At 40.4% G+C, this 19,223-nt stretch overlaps 1 protein-coding gene across 4 annotated transcripts in view; it reads left to right on the forward strand.

Moving 5' to 3' along the window:
- Positions 1-18,543, forward strand: part of zip (myosin heavy chain 10) — a 40,039-nt gene extending 21,496 nt beyond the window's left edge. The window contains exons 2-17 of one of the 4 annotated variants that reach the window (XM_066297447.1): positions 6,246-6,402; positions 6,516-6,640; positions 7,272-7,286; positions 8,646-8,669; positions 9,273-9,365; positions 10,325-10,487; positions 10,604-13,865; positions 13,918-14,296; positions 14,357-14,630; positions 14,695-14,994; positions 15,109-15,221; positions 15,288-15,497; positions 15,560-15,679; positions 15,822-15,994; positions 16,113-16,146; positions 17,468-17,607. In XM_066297447.1, the coding sequence (XP_066153544.1) occupies positions 6,246-6,402; positions 6,516-6,640; positions 7,272-7,286; positions 8,646-8,669; positions 9,273-9,365; positions 10,325-10,487; positions 10,604-13,865; positions 13,918-14,296; positions 14,357-14,630; positions 14,695-14,994; positions 15,109-15,221; positions 15,288-15,497; positions 15,560-15,679; positions 15,822-15,994; positions 16,113-16,128 (5,424 nt within the window). In that variant the 3' untranslated portion in view covers positions 16,129-16,146; positions 17,468-17,607. Of the gene's footprint in view, positions 1-6,245; positions 6,403-6,515; positions 6,641-7,271; positions 7,287-8,645; positions 8,670-9,272; positions 9,366-10,324; positions 10,488-10,603; positions 13,866-13,917; positions 14,297-14,356; positions 14,631-14,694; positions 14,995-15,108; positions 15,222-15,287; positions 15,498-15,559; positions 15,680-15,821; positions 15,995-16,112; positions 16,147-16,634; positions 16,686-17,467 lie in introns of those variants that run through there. The other 3 variants (XM_066297448.1, XM_066297445.1, XM_066297446.1) reach the window with 3 other exon arrangements.
- The last annotated feature ends 680 nt before the right edge of the window (positions 18,544-19,223 follow it).

Consider the following 19,223-nt stretch of genomic DNA (forward strand, 5'->3'; position numbering starts at 1 on the left):
GAAGCAGTTTTCGGGCTATGTTCACGAGAACTTGTTTCATTGTTTTCACCTCTAGGATCGCCTCCCAAAATAATTCGACGTTACATTCGGACACCCTGTATCGAACGTGCTGTGAAATCACACTGTAATGCACAAAAAAATTTCAAGTACAAACAAATTTCCTCAAGGTGATGGAAATGGTGAAACGTGACACAGATTAATTCCCCCTATACCTGGTTATGGTTAGATGACTCAGATTTCGATAAAACTATAAAATTCATATTTACGTGCCGCTTTTAAATTTACAGTTTAAATAAATAATGATGATAGAGACGAGTAAACGTTGTGTGCGGCTGCGCCATGAATTGACTTTCCATGATGAAACTTTGCAATGATCAGTTTCCAGGAAGAAGGTCCAACAGCCGAAATAAAATCCACTAGTTCTGGTTATGCTGTTCTGTAAGACGACCGTGGTAGATGTAGGGTATTGAAAAACCAACTGTTAAGTCCAAAGGAAGCCAATCTCGGTCTTAAAATTGCCAAGACATGTGTTGCTTAGTGTGTACAACGCCATAACTTTCAGGTTTTGATAGCTGAGAGTGCCGATTTTGAGATCTAGACCCATAAACGTCAATACGCTATTTTAGCAGACAGATCATGAAGTATTTTAATTGGACACGCCTAACGAAGGAATGATGCCGTATCGCTAACAGAGATTAACCTTAATGTCCTTAATGGATCCTTAACTAGTGGAAACTAAACTTCAAGTGTAATTATCGCTTATCCGGGCTGTCTACAGGTAGAGCCCAGACAGATACAATGTATTTTTGTATTATGCATTTTGTCTCGTGAAACGCCCCCCTTTGCGGAAAACGGTAACGGTAACCGTAACGTAATAAAAATTAGTCGTTTGCGGGCTCCGACGTCATAACCACGCGCGTTTTTCAACTCAAAATTTCGGGAAAACCAGTCTTCTCGGAGCCTTAAATTGCGTGGAAATGCGAAGTTTATGGTGAACAGTAAACGTAGGGCGCTAATTAGACCAGTTGCTGTTCACTAGTCACTATTAAATGTCCGAGCGACAACCGATATAAGATGAATTTATCTAAGACATACCTCCGATATTTCAACGCCTATTTTACCTGACAAAACTGCGCTCTGAGTTAATTCTCATTACTCTTTATTACTAAATGCTACCTCCAAGATTGGCACACTCACATCCTTCCACCTTCAGCATAATGAGTGCACCTCAGAGAGCATCAAATATATAATTTAACTTATCGATGTTGAATAAGGCACAATTACCAGCGTTCAGTTCAAGTCGATTTTCTCTACTTCGGACATGTTTGTTTACCTTTAGGTCAGATTGTGTATAAGAGCGCACTCTAAGGCCATATATGGAGCCAGATAAGACTTTCATGTGTGGTATATTGCGCAAAAACATGGCGCAGTCGCGGTTTAGGTTTCGAGCCGATTTCGTTGGGTCAATTTTCCATATATCAATGTGCTTGTCGCCTGCGGCAGTGGAAGTGGATTTATTATGATTTTTTGTATGCCGCCCAATGGTTTCACAAAATTAGATTTTTATGTAGGTTGTGCAGGATCCCGTAAGAGTACGTCAAACTTCCTGAGCTTTTGTACCAGTAAAGTTAACAGTTTTTTCCTTCTGCAGGATTGCTCGGCACATGCACCTGCGGACAAAAGGGTGAAAGTATTTTTAAATTGTTAGTATATCTCATTTTAGTAGATTTAAGGAGTAAGTTCCATAACATGTTACAATCTTGTTTGAAGTAAATTTCAAATTTCACCGGCTTCGGACGTCACCATTTTTACTTAACTTGAGGCGAAACTGAATTAATGTGGACAAAAGGATGAAAAAGTTTATTTAAAATTAAATAAACATTAAGCTATTCCATCAATATGAAGTTGCGCGACTTTGTGCCCCGAGAACTGCCTGACATCATCTAGGCACCGAATCCAGCAAATCGTCGCGTTTTCTACAGGAATCATGAATCATTGGTCTTGTGTGATTTCCCACAGCTCATTTTGGTTGCGGACATAAATTTGCGTTATTTGTCGCGTTAAACGGTCCCATAAGTGTTCGAGGGGGTTCAGGTCTGGTGGCTGAGCTGGCCACTTTAATACATTAACGCTCTCTTTCAAAAACGAATTTTTCGCAAGCCGCGAAGGGTGTTTCGGATCGTTATCCCGCTGATGTCGCCAGGTAAGGGGCATTTGCACCTCGGTCCATGGCAACGTCCTACTTTCGGAGATGTCCCGATAGACAAACTCGTCCGTAATGCCGTCAATTTGGCCAAGGGGACCGACTCCAGACTTCGAAAGACGTCCCCACACCGTGATACTGCCGTCACCATATTTCGTCGTTCGTTTCTGGTATCTAATATCGAATCTTTGGCTCACTGGTGTTTTAACATACGTTTTTCCGTCTGCGTTAAAGATATTAAACCTGGATTGATCGCTCCGGAAAATCGCATTTCATTTTTGTGGAGACCAAGTCGAAATTCAATTCGCGCTTTTGGGTTTTTCTTCGAAAAAAGAGGTTTTTTGACGGCAGTCGCTCTCACGGGACCAACAGCCCCCAATCGACGTGTTATCGTGCGAATTGTGATGTTAATGTTGTATTTCTTGCATATTTCTTACTCATTTTGTCGCCCCGTTTCGCGGGGGTTCGCGAGCGACAAACATCTAATGCGTTTGTCGACGTTCGGGGTGGTTCCCCCGGGGACGTTCGATTTTTTTTTCGAATTTTCAAATTGTCCACCAGTTTAAATTTTGTCAATATTTTCGATACGGCACCTCCGCCGATAAGCAAATTTTTTTTGCGTAAATCGTCTGAGAAACACCTATTTTTTGCCCGTTTGTGCAGACGTTTCGAGACAAAAAATAGGAATACTGTAGCAGTTATTGGCTCGAAACTACTAGTAATGTGTGTCTTGCCGTGCCTTCGTCCGAGGTATAAATGATATTTATAGCAAAAAAGAGATATCGGCTTTCCAGGAATGTAAACACGTTTAAAAAGCGTTCAATCGATAAAAAACGTACAATCTAATGTTATAATTAAATGAATCCTTATTCAGCGCAACATTCAGTACAAATTAAAAATCTTTCCATACTTTTGGCCGCAAGTGTAAAATCGCGTTTGCAGAAATTATTTTTTAATATACAGGATGATAAGAAAAAGCGTGATAATAAGCGGCTTTTTGGGGTTCCCCTGTACGTTAAAAAAAATTTCTGGAAGTTCGCCTTCATGCCCTGTGTAATCCTGCAGAGGAAAAAAATGTAAATTTTATCGGTATAGAAGCTAAGGAAGTGTGACGTCCGATTGCAGGACCCTGTAGATGCCCAGATGCAATCGAACTCTAAATTATTTCTCGCGATTCTGAATTTAACTTCATGACACGCGAATAAGCGAATGTCGTTCGGCATTAGGTACCCGACATCGCGGGGGTTTCACATTTTCGCCGGCCATGCCAGCATAGAAGTTTCGTTTTTCTCCGCCAATTTGTCAAGAAAATTTCAAATACATATTGTTGCATTCACCTAAAGCGCTATTTTTAGTTGGCTATAATTATTTAATTGAAGAGTCGTTCTATAAATACCTACAACTGAATGTAAAAGTTTAAAATGGATCAAGGCTCTTTCCACTCGAATTGTTTTAAGCGAAATTTTTTCATTATCAATGTCATATAAATGTTCCTTTTTGTTGCGTAACTCAGCTTTTTCATTGTCTTAATCGCCAAACATTAGGGTAACCACCTTTGGAACCATAGAAGGTGATGTTAAGTACGCATTTTTTTCAAGCAAGTGCTAGCTGGCTTTTTGCAGGTCACAAACCCAGAGGAGAGCGAATGACAACAACTTCCTTGTTATTTCATTACCTTATGACCCATTTGTTACGAACGTCGTTAATTGATCAGAAAACACATATATTTACGTGTCAAATATGTTAACTCGTTAACGAAGGCGTGTTGCAGAATCCGGTTCGCCGATAAAGCCCAACAAACGTGCATTTTTGGGAAATGACACTTTTACGGTGGTGACCTTTCGGAAGAACTGTTTGGGTGAACACACTGTGTAATCTTCCGCAGAGACGGACAAAGAAAGGGTGAATTTTGCTCGAAATTCATTGACCTTGGAAGGCCACCGACCTTATATGGGAAACCACAAACTGCACAACGCACCTTCCGTTGCGACCGTGAAGATGCAAATATAGTGTTGTTAATTAGACGTCTCTTTATATGGCTCAAAGCAATTAATTCGTAAAGTTACATTTTCGATGCAGTGTCAGGTTTTTTAATTTCACGTTTAGGTGGATGGAAAGTTGGTAATACATGCGATATGATAATTGAAGTGTTGAATAATGAGCTGAGTTCAAGATCTTTTTTATTCTTCAAAGGAAGTAGCGCATACATCATCTTTTCTGATTTGCCAACAATAATTATTTATTTTATCGTTAACGACATCCTTCGCATCACTCGACTCTGATTAAGTTAAAACAAACCGAATCTGAAACGAGAAACGGCGGATAAGTAACTTGCACTTAGGATCAAGCCATAGTTCTTCGCGTTTCTCCCCATTGTGGCGTTAACGATTGGCCCTTTGGTTTCTATTTCCTTGTATTATGTTTCTAAACAAACTCACACTTTAATTTGTACCTTATCAATCTTTGCCGTCACTTCACTTCGGAGAAGACGCTGCCGGGGACATTACCAAAAGCTTTGCTGTGGCTATCTGATCTGATTCTCGTAACTTTTCTTTTCGAGTACATGCTGAGTTCGATATTAACAATAAGATTCTACACCCGGTATTTATCATTTTATGAAAATTCACACGAAACATTCTCAATGAGTAAGATTTAACACTAAATAAACACAACGATTAGACAAAAACCATCTGACGGCAGCTTAGTTGGAAGGAAGGCGGTTTCGAGCACACACTCCGCCCAGACCTACTTTTTCCACTTTCCATGAATTTAAGCGCAAAAAGGCATTTTTCGCGCGTTTTTATCAAAATCTTGACGACAAGGCGAATTTTCTCAGGCCATTAACTTGCGTTTGTATAGAGAGCCAGAGAGCAATCCGTGATTAATATAAAGCTGCTAGCTAATTGACATTTCTTCGGCCGATGCCTCTATATAGCGTCAGGCACACAGCTGAAGATGGGGTTATCAAGATGGTTGTTATACGTATATGGGAAAAACATACTGAATGATTGCGGCCAAAAAACATTGGTTTTACGTCCCGGTGCGTGAGTTAATATAATTTAACTACCGACATTTAATGATAGGTTGGAGGGATAGAAAACATGATTCGAGGGGGGCCCCTGGAAGGTAGTCCTACACCATTGTCAGGCACTCGCGTGTAATATGCATTATAAATCTACCTAATAACTTCTATATCACCTGAACAATGGCGGTTTGATAAAAAATAATACGGATCATTATAACATGCTGTATCATGAGTTTGAATTGACCACACACGCGTTCTTCACGATGAAAAAGTTAATATCCCTTCACTTTAAGCTGGGAGAGCGTAAATTTTATTTTTATCCGAATCCGAACTGATGAACCGGACTCAACTTCATTAACCGTTCCGTTGTTTGGTTAACACTAAGAACGTGTAGATTGACGATTTATTTTGATGTTAACGGCATAATTATCGTCTGAAGCTCTTTTTAATATCGAGGGCTGATCCACGAGGAATATCAGGCATCGAAGAAAGCGTACCAACATGCGTTGGCTGAAATGTGTGTTAATTTGTGCTGATGACGAAAAATGATTGAAGGAAAACGCTAGAAGTTGCGATAATTCTTTTTATTGACGAACTTCATCCGGCAAATAGCCGTGTTGGCAACCGTGCACTTTGTACTTACCGCGGCAGTATAGAATAATGTTATTAAAACCAAGAGCCGACCTCACCCACACTTTTCCGAACGGGTTTAAATTTCCTGGTTAAATTGCTATCTGCAGCCTATGGCACCATAAGTATGTAAATATTTACATGGGTTCAGTTATCAAACGCCACTGTCTTGTATTACGCCTTTTGCGTCGGTTTTTATGAGAATCCCCACCCAACTGATGAAGATCAAATACTTCATCGCAACAAATTGACATATGGTCATTGCGCTTCAAATTCCAACCGTAGGCCTCCTCATGCTGCAGAACCCTACAGAGATTGCCATAAAAATGCGTAAATTGACATGTCGCTTGTAACATTGCCGTGCATTTATTATGAACACATTTCTAGACGTACTCCGGACTCTTCTGCGTGGTGGTCAACCCTTACAAGAAGTTACCAATCTACACAGAGAAGATCATGGAAAGGTACAAAGGCATCAAAAGGCACGAGGTGCCACCTCACGTGTTTGCCATCACGGACACTGCTTATCGATCAATGTTACAAGGTGAGTTAACACCGCGACTCTGTCGCCCTTATCCGTTTGAAGATGGAGAGGGGATGTCGTAAAGTAACTTCGAAGATGCAATTTTTTGATTGTTGACGATTTTGAATTTCCAGAACGCGAAGATCAATCGATTCTGTGTACCGGAGAGTCAGGAGCTGGCAAAACCGAAAACACGAAGAAAGTCATCCAGTATTTGGCCTATGTAGCCGCCTCCAAGTCGCCGAAAGGAGCAGGAGCGGTATGTATTGTTTGTAGGCATACCATCCATCCTGGAACCACAGGAGTATTATTTATTGTCATTTAATCGATATTGGTGATAATATCTATTGGTCTTCGAAAATGTTCACCTAAAGAAAATTCGTTTCGAGCACGTCCATTTTGCAACTTACTGAAATGTAATACTGGATCGGACACGGTCCATCGTTTCTGTTTATCGTTGATTTCTCTCTATAATTGTAGTTAGCCTTCCTTCATTATTTAATGTACATCTTCTTGTCCTTGGTTAATAGGTTCTTTATTTGGGCATATAATATAAGAATAACAAGTTGTATGATTTAAGTAAATTCCTCTAGCCTACGTCTTGGGTCTTCGACTTGCAAACATGCGTAGATGTAATAGTACCATTCCTAAAGATAATAATGCCTTGGCTGATTTCTTAGTTATCAAATGTTATTTTTAGATCAGATTATGTCAAATAAAGATTTATTAAGATTGATTATTAAAGTTATCAAGTCGATTTGATCCAAGCGCAATTTCCGAGAATTTGCAATGTTTTAGCCAAGCGGTAATTTTAAACTACGCCCTGTATATACAAAATCTTAATTGTGTTTTTTTTTTTATTATTTGCATGTTGCCTTGGGGATTTGCAGCAAAAAGACCTTATCGTAAGTAGTTACACAATACACGTTTTACTTCAACTTAGTTAAGAAGGGTAATAAACAAAAGATGCCACAAGTTTTAGGTAAATGTGTTGAGCCACCAGACCTTCATGTGATTAAGACTCATTTGATTGGCTGATTAGTTGCTTCACTTTAGTTCGTCTTGCAGTCTGATCAACTCTCACTGACATTTCTGATAGGACACTCTTAATGTCATCTTTTAAGCACTTTTGACAAAAAAGGCAAGTCCCAGTCGAAGCGGGCAAAAAAAGATAAAAGGAGGACGGCCAGTTGACCTATTATTCCGGTTATAGCGTGCGTCTCCATTTATAAATTACGTGCAGACTGTAATCATTGGACAACTGGTTTAAGCCATGTTACAATCACCTAATCATTTTACATTTTTTCCAAAGTCACATTACACCTCATAAAAACTTTAACACAACATTGTAGAATATTCGCTTTATCCTAAAACATTAGTAATTTCCACTAACATTAAGCATCCTTCTGTTACTTCGTGTAGTTAGATGTTAATTAACAACCAATACTCTGTTCAAACTAGTCCCGTTGCATAGTCTTTCAGTTTGTTCGTCAATTTAAAGGCATTTGAAAATATTAGCTGGTAAGTAGAGAGATGTTCCCGTCCCTCGTGGTGCAGAACCTCCTGCATCAGCTCGAATGAAGCACACCTTCGGCGGGTCGGCTTTGGATGTAATTTTTAATTGACAATGGAAATTGTTACGTAACAACCTCTTAACATTTTCTTGTCGCTACTTGCGCTTCCGTAGAGCCACATCGTAAAACTGTCTTCACTGTAAAACTAACAACAATCAAGTGACGATTTACTTTTATCCTTATTGATATTAAATCGTTTTCACGCCATTGTAAACCGCCGTTTAACACGACTGTGAAATAATCCATTACTCTTTTTTCATCTACGAGTCCATGCAGTTAAATGCCCAGCAGTTGCAGCCGACATTACTGTCACCAACGTGGGCGAATAAGAATAGGTTTTAATCAAGGTTTTTGAACCACTGTAATGACCATAAAAGCCGTGTTTGAAGGCTCCGTTTATTTATGCTATTGTTCAAAAATGAAGATAGTTGCTCTAGCATTGATCGTTGTTTGTGGAAATCCAGTTAAGGCGCTGCCTCGTTAAAGGCGTTGCGCAAGCCGCTCCAGAAACAATGGCCATAAATAGCAATATCAAAATTTTAACCATATTTGTAACAGTTAAATGTTTGTTTAAATTCTAAAACTTGTTGCATCTCATTTACGTATAGGCACTTAGAATTTTAGTAATTTTCTGAAAAATGCTTGAGTTAAGCTAGTTTCCCTTATTTTTACATGCAATCAAAAACAAAGGCGAGCCCATCCAGGGAATTTTCGGTACGTAGCTGTTGCAGTGAGCCGTGGAGTTGAAGCTGTAACTCTCCTAATCTCCGTCGCATTGCTTATGATATGTCAGCAGAGTTAACGAACGTTATAATAGCACCATCAATAGTTATTATTTTCCGAAACAGTTCAAATTCGCCATGTCATGGTATTCTAACACCACAATAATAATAATAGAATTACTAGTTCATTAGTCACATTTGAAATACCATTGAACTTTGGAAACTTAATGAATTCTGTGCGTTAAACAATTTTTTCCCAGATGTGTGATAATGGTAAAGGTAGAGTCGACAGGTTTTGCTAATGGAATTCACGCCAATAAACTAAACTGATGTGTGGTTTTGTCATAATTTATCATGCCATGCGCTATAAACCGACGCCACTCAAGATTCTCATTCTCGTGGTTTTAATGTGTGTCTTTTCATCTCTGACATGTACTAACTTGTGGTATAGTTTAATGCTGCGTTTGTAGAGTAACCACATTTGCAAATTCCGCCAATTTGTTTCTTGCAAATTCAGTTCTTTGTGCAAGAAGCAGATTCGTCGGATTTCAGTCGATAGGCCGTACTGCTAAAATAAAACTTTGATGTTTTACAGGGCGGTTTAGAGCAACAACTTCTTCAAGCCAATCCGATATTGGAAGCCTTCGGAAATGCCAAGACGATTAAAAATGACAATTCATCGAGATTCGTAAGTAGTTATTTTTGCCACGTCGGTATTTAAACAATTTAGCGATTTCGCCCCAAAAATCCGAATAAAAACGGTGCATCCTTCACGTCCAAGAAATAACCCTGCCGATGCCAGTGGTTATCTCACGGGAGGTGACGCTTCCAGGTTGAGAAACCCATTTCCATACTGCGTCGGTGGCACACGGGTCGGGCGATCCACTCTTAAGATGTCACTCTGCATTCGCATGATGTCGAATTGGCGCCTTTTGAAGATTGTCACTTTGACGTGATTCGAATGCAGAATCCCTCGAACTAATCTAAAAAATCTGAGTTGCCGGTTTCGCACCGGCTGTTGACTCTCATCAGACGGGCGTAAGCCTCGCGTATCGCATCCTCAGTTCCATATATTTTTCAGTCGACATTTTAAAATGTTTTTTATCAATTTTTTCGTCTAATGAATCTGGATGTTGGTACCGTGCCAAATGATTTTAACTTCACCCCAGCGTACCTGGCAGAATTGAGCGAACGTCTTCCGTGAAGTGAAGAACAGGGACGCGTTAGGAAATCGCTAACGACAATTACCATTTTTTATATAAATTATTGGAACCACCAATCGTCCAAGTAAAGATTATTAAGTAAAATTCATATAGTGCAACAACTAAAGGTCTGGGCAGAGCCGAAACCTGAAAACATTGCCGCTACATTAAAGATTCGGCGAATTCGTCAAGGTTGGGGTTTAGCGACTAAAGCAAGAAGAAACTTACTCGAGTAACGTTAACGATAACTGGGGGAGCATAAAAAAATGTTTTGCGAATTCTCCAATTTGTTATGCCTCGTGGAACGCAGTTCAATATTTCAAGTGTAAACGAAGCTTAACGCTTCGACCCCCTAACTTGCCAACTTGGTGAATGTCCCTCACAGTAAACCTCGAACTCACAAATAGATCTAAGATTTGAGTTGTAAGATGTGTTTGTTTGGTAGGGTAAATTCATCAGAATCAATTTCGATGCTTCCGGATACATTGCTGGTGCCAACATAGAAACCTACCTATTAGAAAAGTCACGTGCCATAAGACAAGCGAAGTCCGAGCGTACATTCCATATATTCTATCAGCTATTGTCCGGTGCCTCAGCAGAACAGAAAAGTAAGTACAGGCGGAGTCGACATTTCCGTATCAACGTAAGATTTCGTCGTTTAGAAACGCCGTTTAATTAAGGCTAAAATTAATCATTTGCTGCTATAAAAATTTGTATTTTTCAGAGGAATTTATCCTCGAAGATTCCCGATCGTACAATTTCCTCCGCGAAGACAATCACATCGTCCCTGGCGTCGACGATGCTGCTGAATTTCAGGCCACCGTGAAGAGTATGAACATAATGGGCATGACCCCCGAGGATTTCAGTGCCATTTTTAGAGTTGTGTCAGCTGTGATGCTTTTCGGAAAAATGCAGTTTAAGCAGGATCGCAATTCCGATCAGGCCACCCTTCCCGATAACACCGTAGCCCAGAAAATCGCCCATCTCTTAGGGCTGTCGGTCACGGATATGACTCGTGCCTTTTTGAAGCCTAGGATTAAAGTGGGCCGTGATTTCGTTACAAAGAGTCAGACCAAGGAGCAGGTGGAGTTTGCAGTAGAAGCCGTATCGAAGGCCTGTTACGAGAGAATGTTCAAGTGGCTAGTTAATCGCATCAACAGATCCTTGGGAAGAACTAAGAGACAAGGGGCCAGTTTCATAGGAATACTAGATATCGCCGGTTTCGAAATTTTCGAGCTCAACTCGTTCGAGCAGCTGTGCATCAACTACACTAACGAGAAACTGCAACAGCTGTTCAATCACACCATGTTCATCCTGGAACAAGAAGAATACCAGCGCGAAGGTATCGAGTGGAAGTTCATCGACTTTGGTCTAGATTTACAGCCCACGATCGATCTCATTGACAAGCCAATGGGAATCATGGCCCTTTTGGATGAAGAATGTCTTTTCCCGAAGGCCACAGATAAGACCTTTGTGGAAAAATTGGTCACTGCCCACTCACAACATCCTAAATTTAAAAAGAGTGACTTCCGCGGTATTGCAGACTTCTCGATTATACATTACGCTGGTAAGGTAGATTACTGCGGCAATCAATGGCTCATGAAGAATATGGACCCTCAAAATGAGAACGTCGTATCGCTTCTTCAGGCGTCCCAAGATCCTTTCGTGATGCACATCTGGAAGGACGCCGAAACTTTGGGAAGGGCCAAAGGCATGTTCAGAACGGTGTCCTACTTGTACAAAGAGCAGCTTGCCAACTTGATGGTCACCTTACGCAACACCAATCCTAATTTCGTGCGTTGCATCATACCAAACCACGAAAAACGAGCCGGAAAAATTGACGCCCCTCTTGTTTTGGATCAGTTGAGGTGCAACGGAGTTCTAGAAGGAATTCGTATTTGTAGACAAGGCTTCCCCAACAGAATTCCCTTCCAGGAATTCAGACAACGTTACGAACTTCTCACGCCCAACGTAATTAATAAAGGTTTCATGGACGGCAAAAAAGCCTGCGAGACTATGATCAAAAGCCTGGAACTCGACTCAAACTTGTATCGCATTGGTCAAAGCAAAATATTCTTCCGCGCTGGTGTATTAGCCCATTTGGAAGAGGAAAGAGACTACAAGATCACCGATCTCATAGTTAATTTCCAGGCGTTCTGCAGAGGTTTCCTTTCGAGGAGGAACTACCAAAAGAGAGTGCAACAACTCAATGCTATTCGCATTATCCAGAGGAACTGCTCTGCCTATTTGAAGTTGAGAAACTGGCAATGGTGGAGACTCTACACCAAAGTCAAGCCCCTGCTTGAAGTGACGAAACAAGAGGAGAAACTAATGCAAAAAGAAGACGAGTTAAAGCAAGTGAAAGACAAGCTAGAGCACCACATAAAAGCCGCCAACGAATACGAGACCAAGTTCCAAAAGGCCCAAGAGGAGAAGGCTGTTTTGCAAGAGCAATTGCAAGCTGAAGTTGAGTTGTGTGCCGAGGCCGAAGAGATGAGAGCTCGTCTTACCGCTCGAAAACAAGAACTGGAAGAAATTTTGCATGACCTTGAAGCCAGGATAGAGGAAGAGGAGGAAAGAACCAACACTTTAACTTTAGAAAAGAAAAAACTGCAGACTACAATTTCGGACTTGGAAGAGCAGCTGGAGGAAGAGGAAGCTGTCAGACAAAAGTTGCAGCTGGAAAAAGTCCAATGCGACGGCAAAATTAAGAAGCTGGAGGAAGACTTGGCGCTTTCAGATGACACTAATCAAAAACTAGTAAAAGAGAAGAAGATACTGGAAGAGCGCAGCAACGATTTGAGTCAGGCCCTTGCGGAGGAGGAAGAAAAGGCGAAGCACCTCTCAAAATTGAAAACCAAGCACGAAGGCACTATAGCAGAGCTTGAGGAGCGATTGCTTAAGGACCATCAACAGAGGCAAGAGTCCGATAGAACCAAGAGGAAGGTGGAAACTGAAGTGAATGACTTGAAGGAACAACTACAAGAGAGACGTACTCAAATCGAGGATTTGCAACTTCAACTCGGTAAACGCGAAGAAGAGCTGGCACAGGCCATGGTGAAAGTAGATGAAGAGGCGGCGCAGAAAGCGCAAGCTCAGAAAGCTCTTAGGGAAATCGAAAGCCAACTTACGGAACTCCAAGAGGATTTGGAGGCTGAAAAGGCGGCGAGAACTAAAGCTGAGAAAATGAAGCGCGACTTGAACGAAGAGTTAGAGGCACTTAAAAATGAACTTTTAGATTCTTTAGATACTACTGCAGCACAGCAGGAACTGCGCTCTAAAAGAGAACAAGAGTTGGCGACCCTAAAGAAAAACCTCGAAGAAGAAAGTTCCGCGCACGAGGCCACACAAGCCGAAATGAGGCACAAACATACCCAAGAGTTAACTGAACTTAATGAGCAAATGGAGAACATCAAGAAGCAAAAGGCGGCATTTGAAAAGGCCAAACAGGCATTGGAGGCCGAAAACGCCGATTTGACTAGCGAACTTAGGAATGTTGGAGCCAGCAGGCAAGAAGGCGAAAGAAGACGTAAACAGGCCGAAAACCAATTGGCCGAAGTTACTGCTAAGTTAGCCGAAATAGAACGAACTAGAGTGGAGCTTCAAGAAAAGACCGTTAAGCTTCAACAAGAAGTCGAGAATATTGCGTCGCAACTCGAGCAAGCGGAATTGAAAGCTTCAGCTGCCGTGAAGAGTCAGGCCACGATTGAGTCTCAGTTTACCGAAGCACAAGCAGCTCTAGAAGAGGAAACTAGGCAGAAACTTGCGCTAAGTTCGAAATTGCGCCAGCTCGAGTCAGACAAGGAAGCTTTACAAGAACAGATTGAGGAAGAGGAAGAAGGAAAGAAGAATTTGGAGAAACAGCTGACTGTTATTACTCTTCAGCTTGCCGAGGCCAAGAAAAAGGCCGAAGATGAAGCGGAACAAGCAGCAATTTTGGAAGAGAGCAAGAAGAAACTTGCGAAAGATTTGGAACTTTTGCAAAGGTAGGGATTGTGGATAATGTAAAAATAACATATTTTTTCATTTGTTTTTTAGGCAAGTCGAAGAACTTACAGCCGCTAATGATAAGCTAGAACGAAGCAAAAAGAAGATTGCCGCAGAGCTGGAAGATGCCAACATCGATTTGGAGACTCAGAGGCAAAAAGTAACTGAGTTGGAAAAGAAGCAAAAGAACTTTGATAAGGTTTTGGCCGAAGAGAAAGCGGTCAGCGAGCATCTAGCTTTGGAAAAGGAAGCCGTAGAGAAAGAAGCCCGCGACAAAGAAACATTGGTGTTATCTCTTAAGCGGGAATTGGATGACTCTAATGTTAAAATCGACGAGTTAGAAAGAATAAGGAGACAGTTGCAAGGTGAATTGGATGAGCTTGTCAATAACCAAGGAACCGCTGACAAGAATGTGCACGAGTTAGAAAAGGTAAAGACCGTTGATGTTGTTAGTTTTCTATTATTATTTAATTAATTTATCATTTCTCAGGCAAAACGATCACTGGAATCCCAATTAGCAGAGCTTAAGGCGCAAAATGAAGAACTGGAAGATGAGCTGCAGCTCACGGAGGACGCGAAACTCCGATTGGAAGTGAATATGCAGGCCTTGAGAACTCAATTTGAAAGAGACATTCAAAGTAAAGAGGAGCAAGCAGAGGAAAAGCGCCGAGGCATAGTGAAGCAACTAAGAGACCTCGAGGCTGAACTTGATGAGGAGAGGAAACAGAGAGCTGCTGCTGTTAGTGCCAGAAAGAAGCTTGAGGGTAGGTTTTATTATTTATTCACATTTATGAGCAGTAAATCAGTGTTGTGTTAATAAACTATTAGGAGACATCAAAGAGCTCGAAAGTCAAATTGAGCTCCAATGTAAAGTGAAAGAGGACGCCTTGAAACAACTGAAAAAATCCCAGCAACAGTGTAAAGAAGCCATTAGAGACGCCGAGGAAACTAGAGCAGCTCGAGACGAGTTAGCTGCCAGTAGCAAAGAGGCAGAGAGGAAAGTTAAAACTTTGGAAGCTGAAGTTTTACAGCTTAATGAAGATGTGTCGAGTTCGGAGAGAGCCAGAAGAGCGGCTGAGGCAGAAAGGGACGAATTATTGGAGGAGATTAATTCGAGCAATAACAAAGGTAAGTAGATTAGCATGTGGCCAGATTTTATCTGTGGTTTTAATCCGTTATTGCGATCAATTTAAGTAGAAATAATTTACCTTCACTTTTTCTTTAAACTTCAATGTGATTTAGGTTCCCTTCTGATCGATGAGAAGCGACGCCTCGAAGCTAGAATCGCAACGTTAGAGGAGGAACTTGAAGAGGAGCAAAGCACAAATGAGGTGCTTCAAGACCGAGCAAGAAAGGTAAAATTTTCCTAATTTTTTACACAAGAATTTTGCCCTTCTACACTTTCTACAACATTTTTATAGGCTCAACTAAGTATAGACCAGCTGACCACTGATCTGTCCAGTGAAAGGTCGGCCAGTCAAAAGATCGAGTCAAATAGATTGTTGCTAGAGAGACAGAACAAGGAATTAAAGGCCAAACTAACCGAATTGGAAACCGCCCAGAGAACCAAGACTAAGGCCACGATCGCCGCTTTAGAGAGCAAGATCTCTAACCTCGAAGAACAATTAGAAGTAAATCTGTCGAATCTTTGAATTTCAAATTTGTAGATAACGTGCATATTAATTGTTTGCAGGTGGAGGCTAAAGAACGTCTTGCTCAACAAAAAGCAAACCGTAAACTCGATAAACGAATTAAAGAACTTGTAATGCAGCTAGAAGACGAACGTCGTCACGCTGATCAGTATAAGGAACAGGTATGCTTTTACTGTTAATTAAGAAGAAAAATATGTAGAGCTCACCGTGGTGATTTTTTTGCACATATCCTTATCACGTTGCTCAACGCTTCGTCGAATTGGTTTTGGATTGGCCTTTAAAAAAAGACAATATCTTTTATAGGTTGAGAAAGGTAATACTAGGGTAAAGGCCCTGAAGCGTCAACTGGACGAGGCCGAAGAAGAGGTCACTCGTGAAAAGGCCCAAAAACGCAAAGCTCAAAGAGAGTGCGAAGACATGATTGAATCCCACGAAAGTATGACTAGGGAAATCAACAACCTGAAGAACAAATTAAGGTAAGTTGATGTGCAAAAGTACTTTTTTCTTTTTAATATAACACTTAGGGAGTGTCACGTTACACAACCGATACGAGGAGCATTAGTGAAATTTGTTAACAAATTTTACCTTTTACAGCACAATGAAACCCTGATTCCAGTAAATTCGAGCGGTATGTTTGTTGTCGTGCGCTGCTATAATCATTTTCATTGCCTTGGCTTTGTCTCTAGTACGCAGCGATGCAGGCATTAAAAAAAAATCATAAAACATCGAAATGAGCTTACCACTAATTTGCAAAAAAATGTGTTAATAAATCAAATAAAGGAATCTCATCAAGTGTCTTTAACTGCCTGCCTTTTGAGGTGGAGCTAATTAACGATATCAGTTTGCCTTACACTTATCAGTAGAATTTCTTAGATTCTTGATTAGATTTTGCACAGATAAAGGAACCTATCGTTCACTTACATGTGTCAAAAGCTTTGTCCTTAACCCAATTTGTAAAAAAAGTTATTACCGGAGGGATTTAACGTGTTACATTCCTAGTAAATATTATTTGCACTTCATATTCATATCGCGATACCTCTAGAGAAATTTGTTTGTTATCACCTTAGAACCAAATAGAATAGCAATACTAAATGGAAGTTTCTACCTCTTTTAAAGCCTAAATCAAGTAGTGACTCCGGCATTTACCACAAATGAAAATCTGCAAAATAGCATTCCCGAAGCTTTAAGAAAAATTAGAGGCGCCTCAATTGAAATTCAGTAAGTCCAGTTTGAGGTCCCCCCCCCCACGACTTTGGTTGAAAATCTTTGTCGTTGTTGTCCCATATTTGTGTAACCTTCACATTTGCCACAATATTTAACGGTTTTGATTGAGACTTGCATCAGTGTGAGTTTTAGTGTTGTGATTTTAACCCGTTTTATAAATGTTTGTCTACTGTTACTGAGTGTCTCCCTCCCAGCTATAATTTACTCAAATCTAAACGCAAAAAATCCACAATAAAACCACGAAAACTTGCTCCGCCGGTCAAGTTACATTCCAAAATGTTTTATTTGAAACAGCCGCGGTCAAAGGAAATTTCTTCTTGATGTTACCAAACGCGATGAGGCATCGGACGAAGTGATTTTCCACGTTTCTCGATATTCGTCGAGGCGGCAACTAGAGCGTCCGTCTTATTTTGCCTGTACATCGTATTAGTGCAGACCTTCCTGTTTGCTCCAACCTGCAAGTCCTTTAATGCTCCATGACCCCTGTTTGTACTCAGGTTTGTAACGTCGGTACACACAGAACCGCAACTGCATGGAACCCCGTATATTCCTGGTACCGATAAAATACCTCGTTACTCTGTCTACGTCTAAGTTACGACTTTGAGGGCAGATTGGAATCGTTTGTTGCGCCACCCACTGCAGATGCAGACGAAACGTCAGGAAGAAATTCCCTTAGACTACGGCTTCAAATTCCGATTGTAATGTGTTTTTCCTGTGATTTTTAGGAGAGCTGGTGGCATCGACTTAGCCTCTTCCCGCTTAAGTTCCACCAAACGTGGGTCGATTCCAGCGAGCGGAAACGTCTCCGGGGACGATTCCACCACTCAGGGCGATGCCACAGACGGTGACGAAGGTCTTAACTAAGTATTTATTTATCGGCTCGAGTTTAATAACGCTTTAATACACCACCGATTAATCGAATCGGGTTAATAATAATAGTGCAACGATGACCAGTGAGACCCAGTCGAGTTTTTCCAATAATAACACCCATATTATCGCTTTTATTTACCGTTCTTTTACTGTGAAAAGAACGCCCAATAAGTTCTCACTCGTTGTCAGTCAGTAATTTATGTTGTCGATTTTCTTTTATTAAATTAACACTAATAAGAGTAAACATTGCTTTTGTATATACATGTTACATTGTCTTGTACTTAGCCAGTGTTTAACAATATGACAGTTTAATTTTGAACGCCGGTGTATCTTAATTATGGGAATGGTTTGTTGAAATTGAGTAGTAAATTTCAGTCTATGACACTTTTTTTTATCAATCAATGCTTTTTTGTTAAGACGATATATTCTTTTTATAGCCTTCTTAGCTGATAAGACTATTTATATCTTTCATTACGCATTTTTGTATTATTTTTTTATACGGTATAGATGCTGCTAAGACTGTAGACGTGCCCTTTGGGAAACACCTTTTAATGCCACTCAATTATAAACAGTCGCAAAATTCTCTCCATCTCGGACTTTCACCTATTTAAAGGTTAATCGAGCTGGGTGTGTTCGCTTTCACTCGCATCCCATTCTGAGCGACCCGCAAAGTCAAAACAATATCAATATTACTAACAATAATTAGGCGTAGAGATCAGTAATACAATAAATAATAATTATTAAATTAACATTTTGATACATATTTTGTAGAATATATATTTTGTAAAAACAACCTATTTTTAGGCTACCGTCGTCGGTTTTGAGCATGTTTTTGTATATTAAAAACTTACTATTGCAGTTTGTAAATATGGTGTCAGGGCTCACTTAAATATACAATTAACGCGTTCAATAAAACCTGTTAAAACCAAAACGTGTTGTTTTTTTTATAACGGCCTGGGAGAGTAACCACCTAGAAACCGGCCTGTATGTTATACGAGGAGTCCCATTTCTAACACGAGACTGTTGTTTCCAACTTATTTAATTCGCGTTCTGTACGCAAAAGGGTATATCGCTTGGGAAATTTATCGCAAAACAAACATTTTGGAGGACTGGTTAAACAGGTGAAGCACCTGATCAACTCATACACCCAGGTTTCCAGCATCGATAGACTTACGTCCTTGCTCTCTATCGTTGTGGTTTCATCCTTGTTTGTAACTCCCACCGTCTTCACTTTTAAAGTTTACACCATATGCCTTGCTCATTCTACGATTTATCCACGTCCTCCTGTTCATATAGCACAAATCGTACGTTTCAATTCTCACCTTTGGAGGAAGCATCTAATAATTGTTATCTTTCGTCGACTTGGTTCATAACTTGTACTTAACGTTAATTGACGCAAATCTACCAAAGTCACCAAATAATACTCAAAGTTTTCTACGTAAATGCTCAAATAAGAAGGCGCGTTAAGGCTTAAGTGGACTTGAACCACGAATGATATCTACTTTAATTATTCATAGATTTTTCTATTTAGCCAATAATTTGATATTTCACGATCTACTGACTGAAGAGTTATAAAAAATTACTCACAATATATTTACTAAATCACAGAGA

This window comes from Euwallacea fornicatus, chromosome 28 (assembly GCF_040115645.1).
Source record: "Euwallacea fornicatus isolate EFF26 chromosome 28, ASM4011564v1, whole genome shotgun sequence".
NCBI classification, from domain to species: Eukaryota; Metazoa; Arthropoda; class Insecta; order Coleoptera; family Curculionidae; genus Euwallacea; species Euwallacea fornicatus.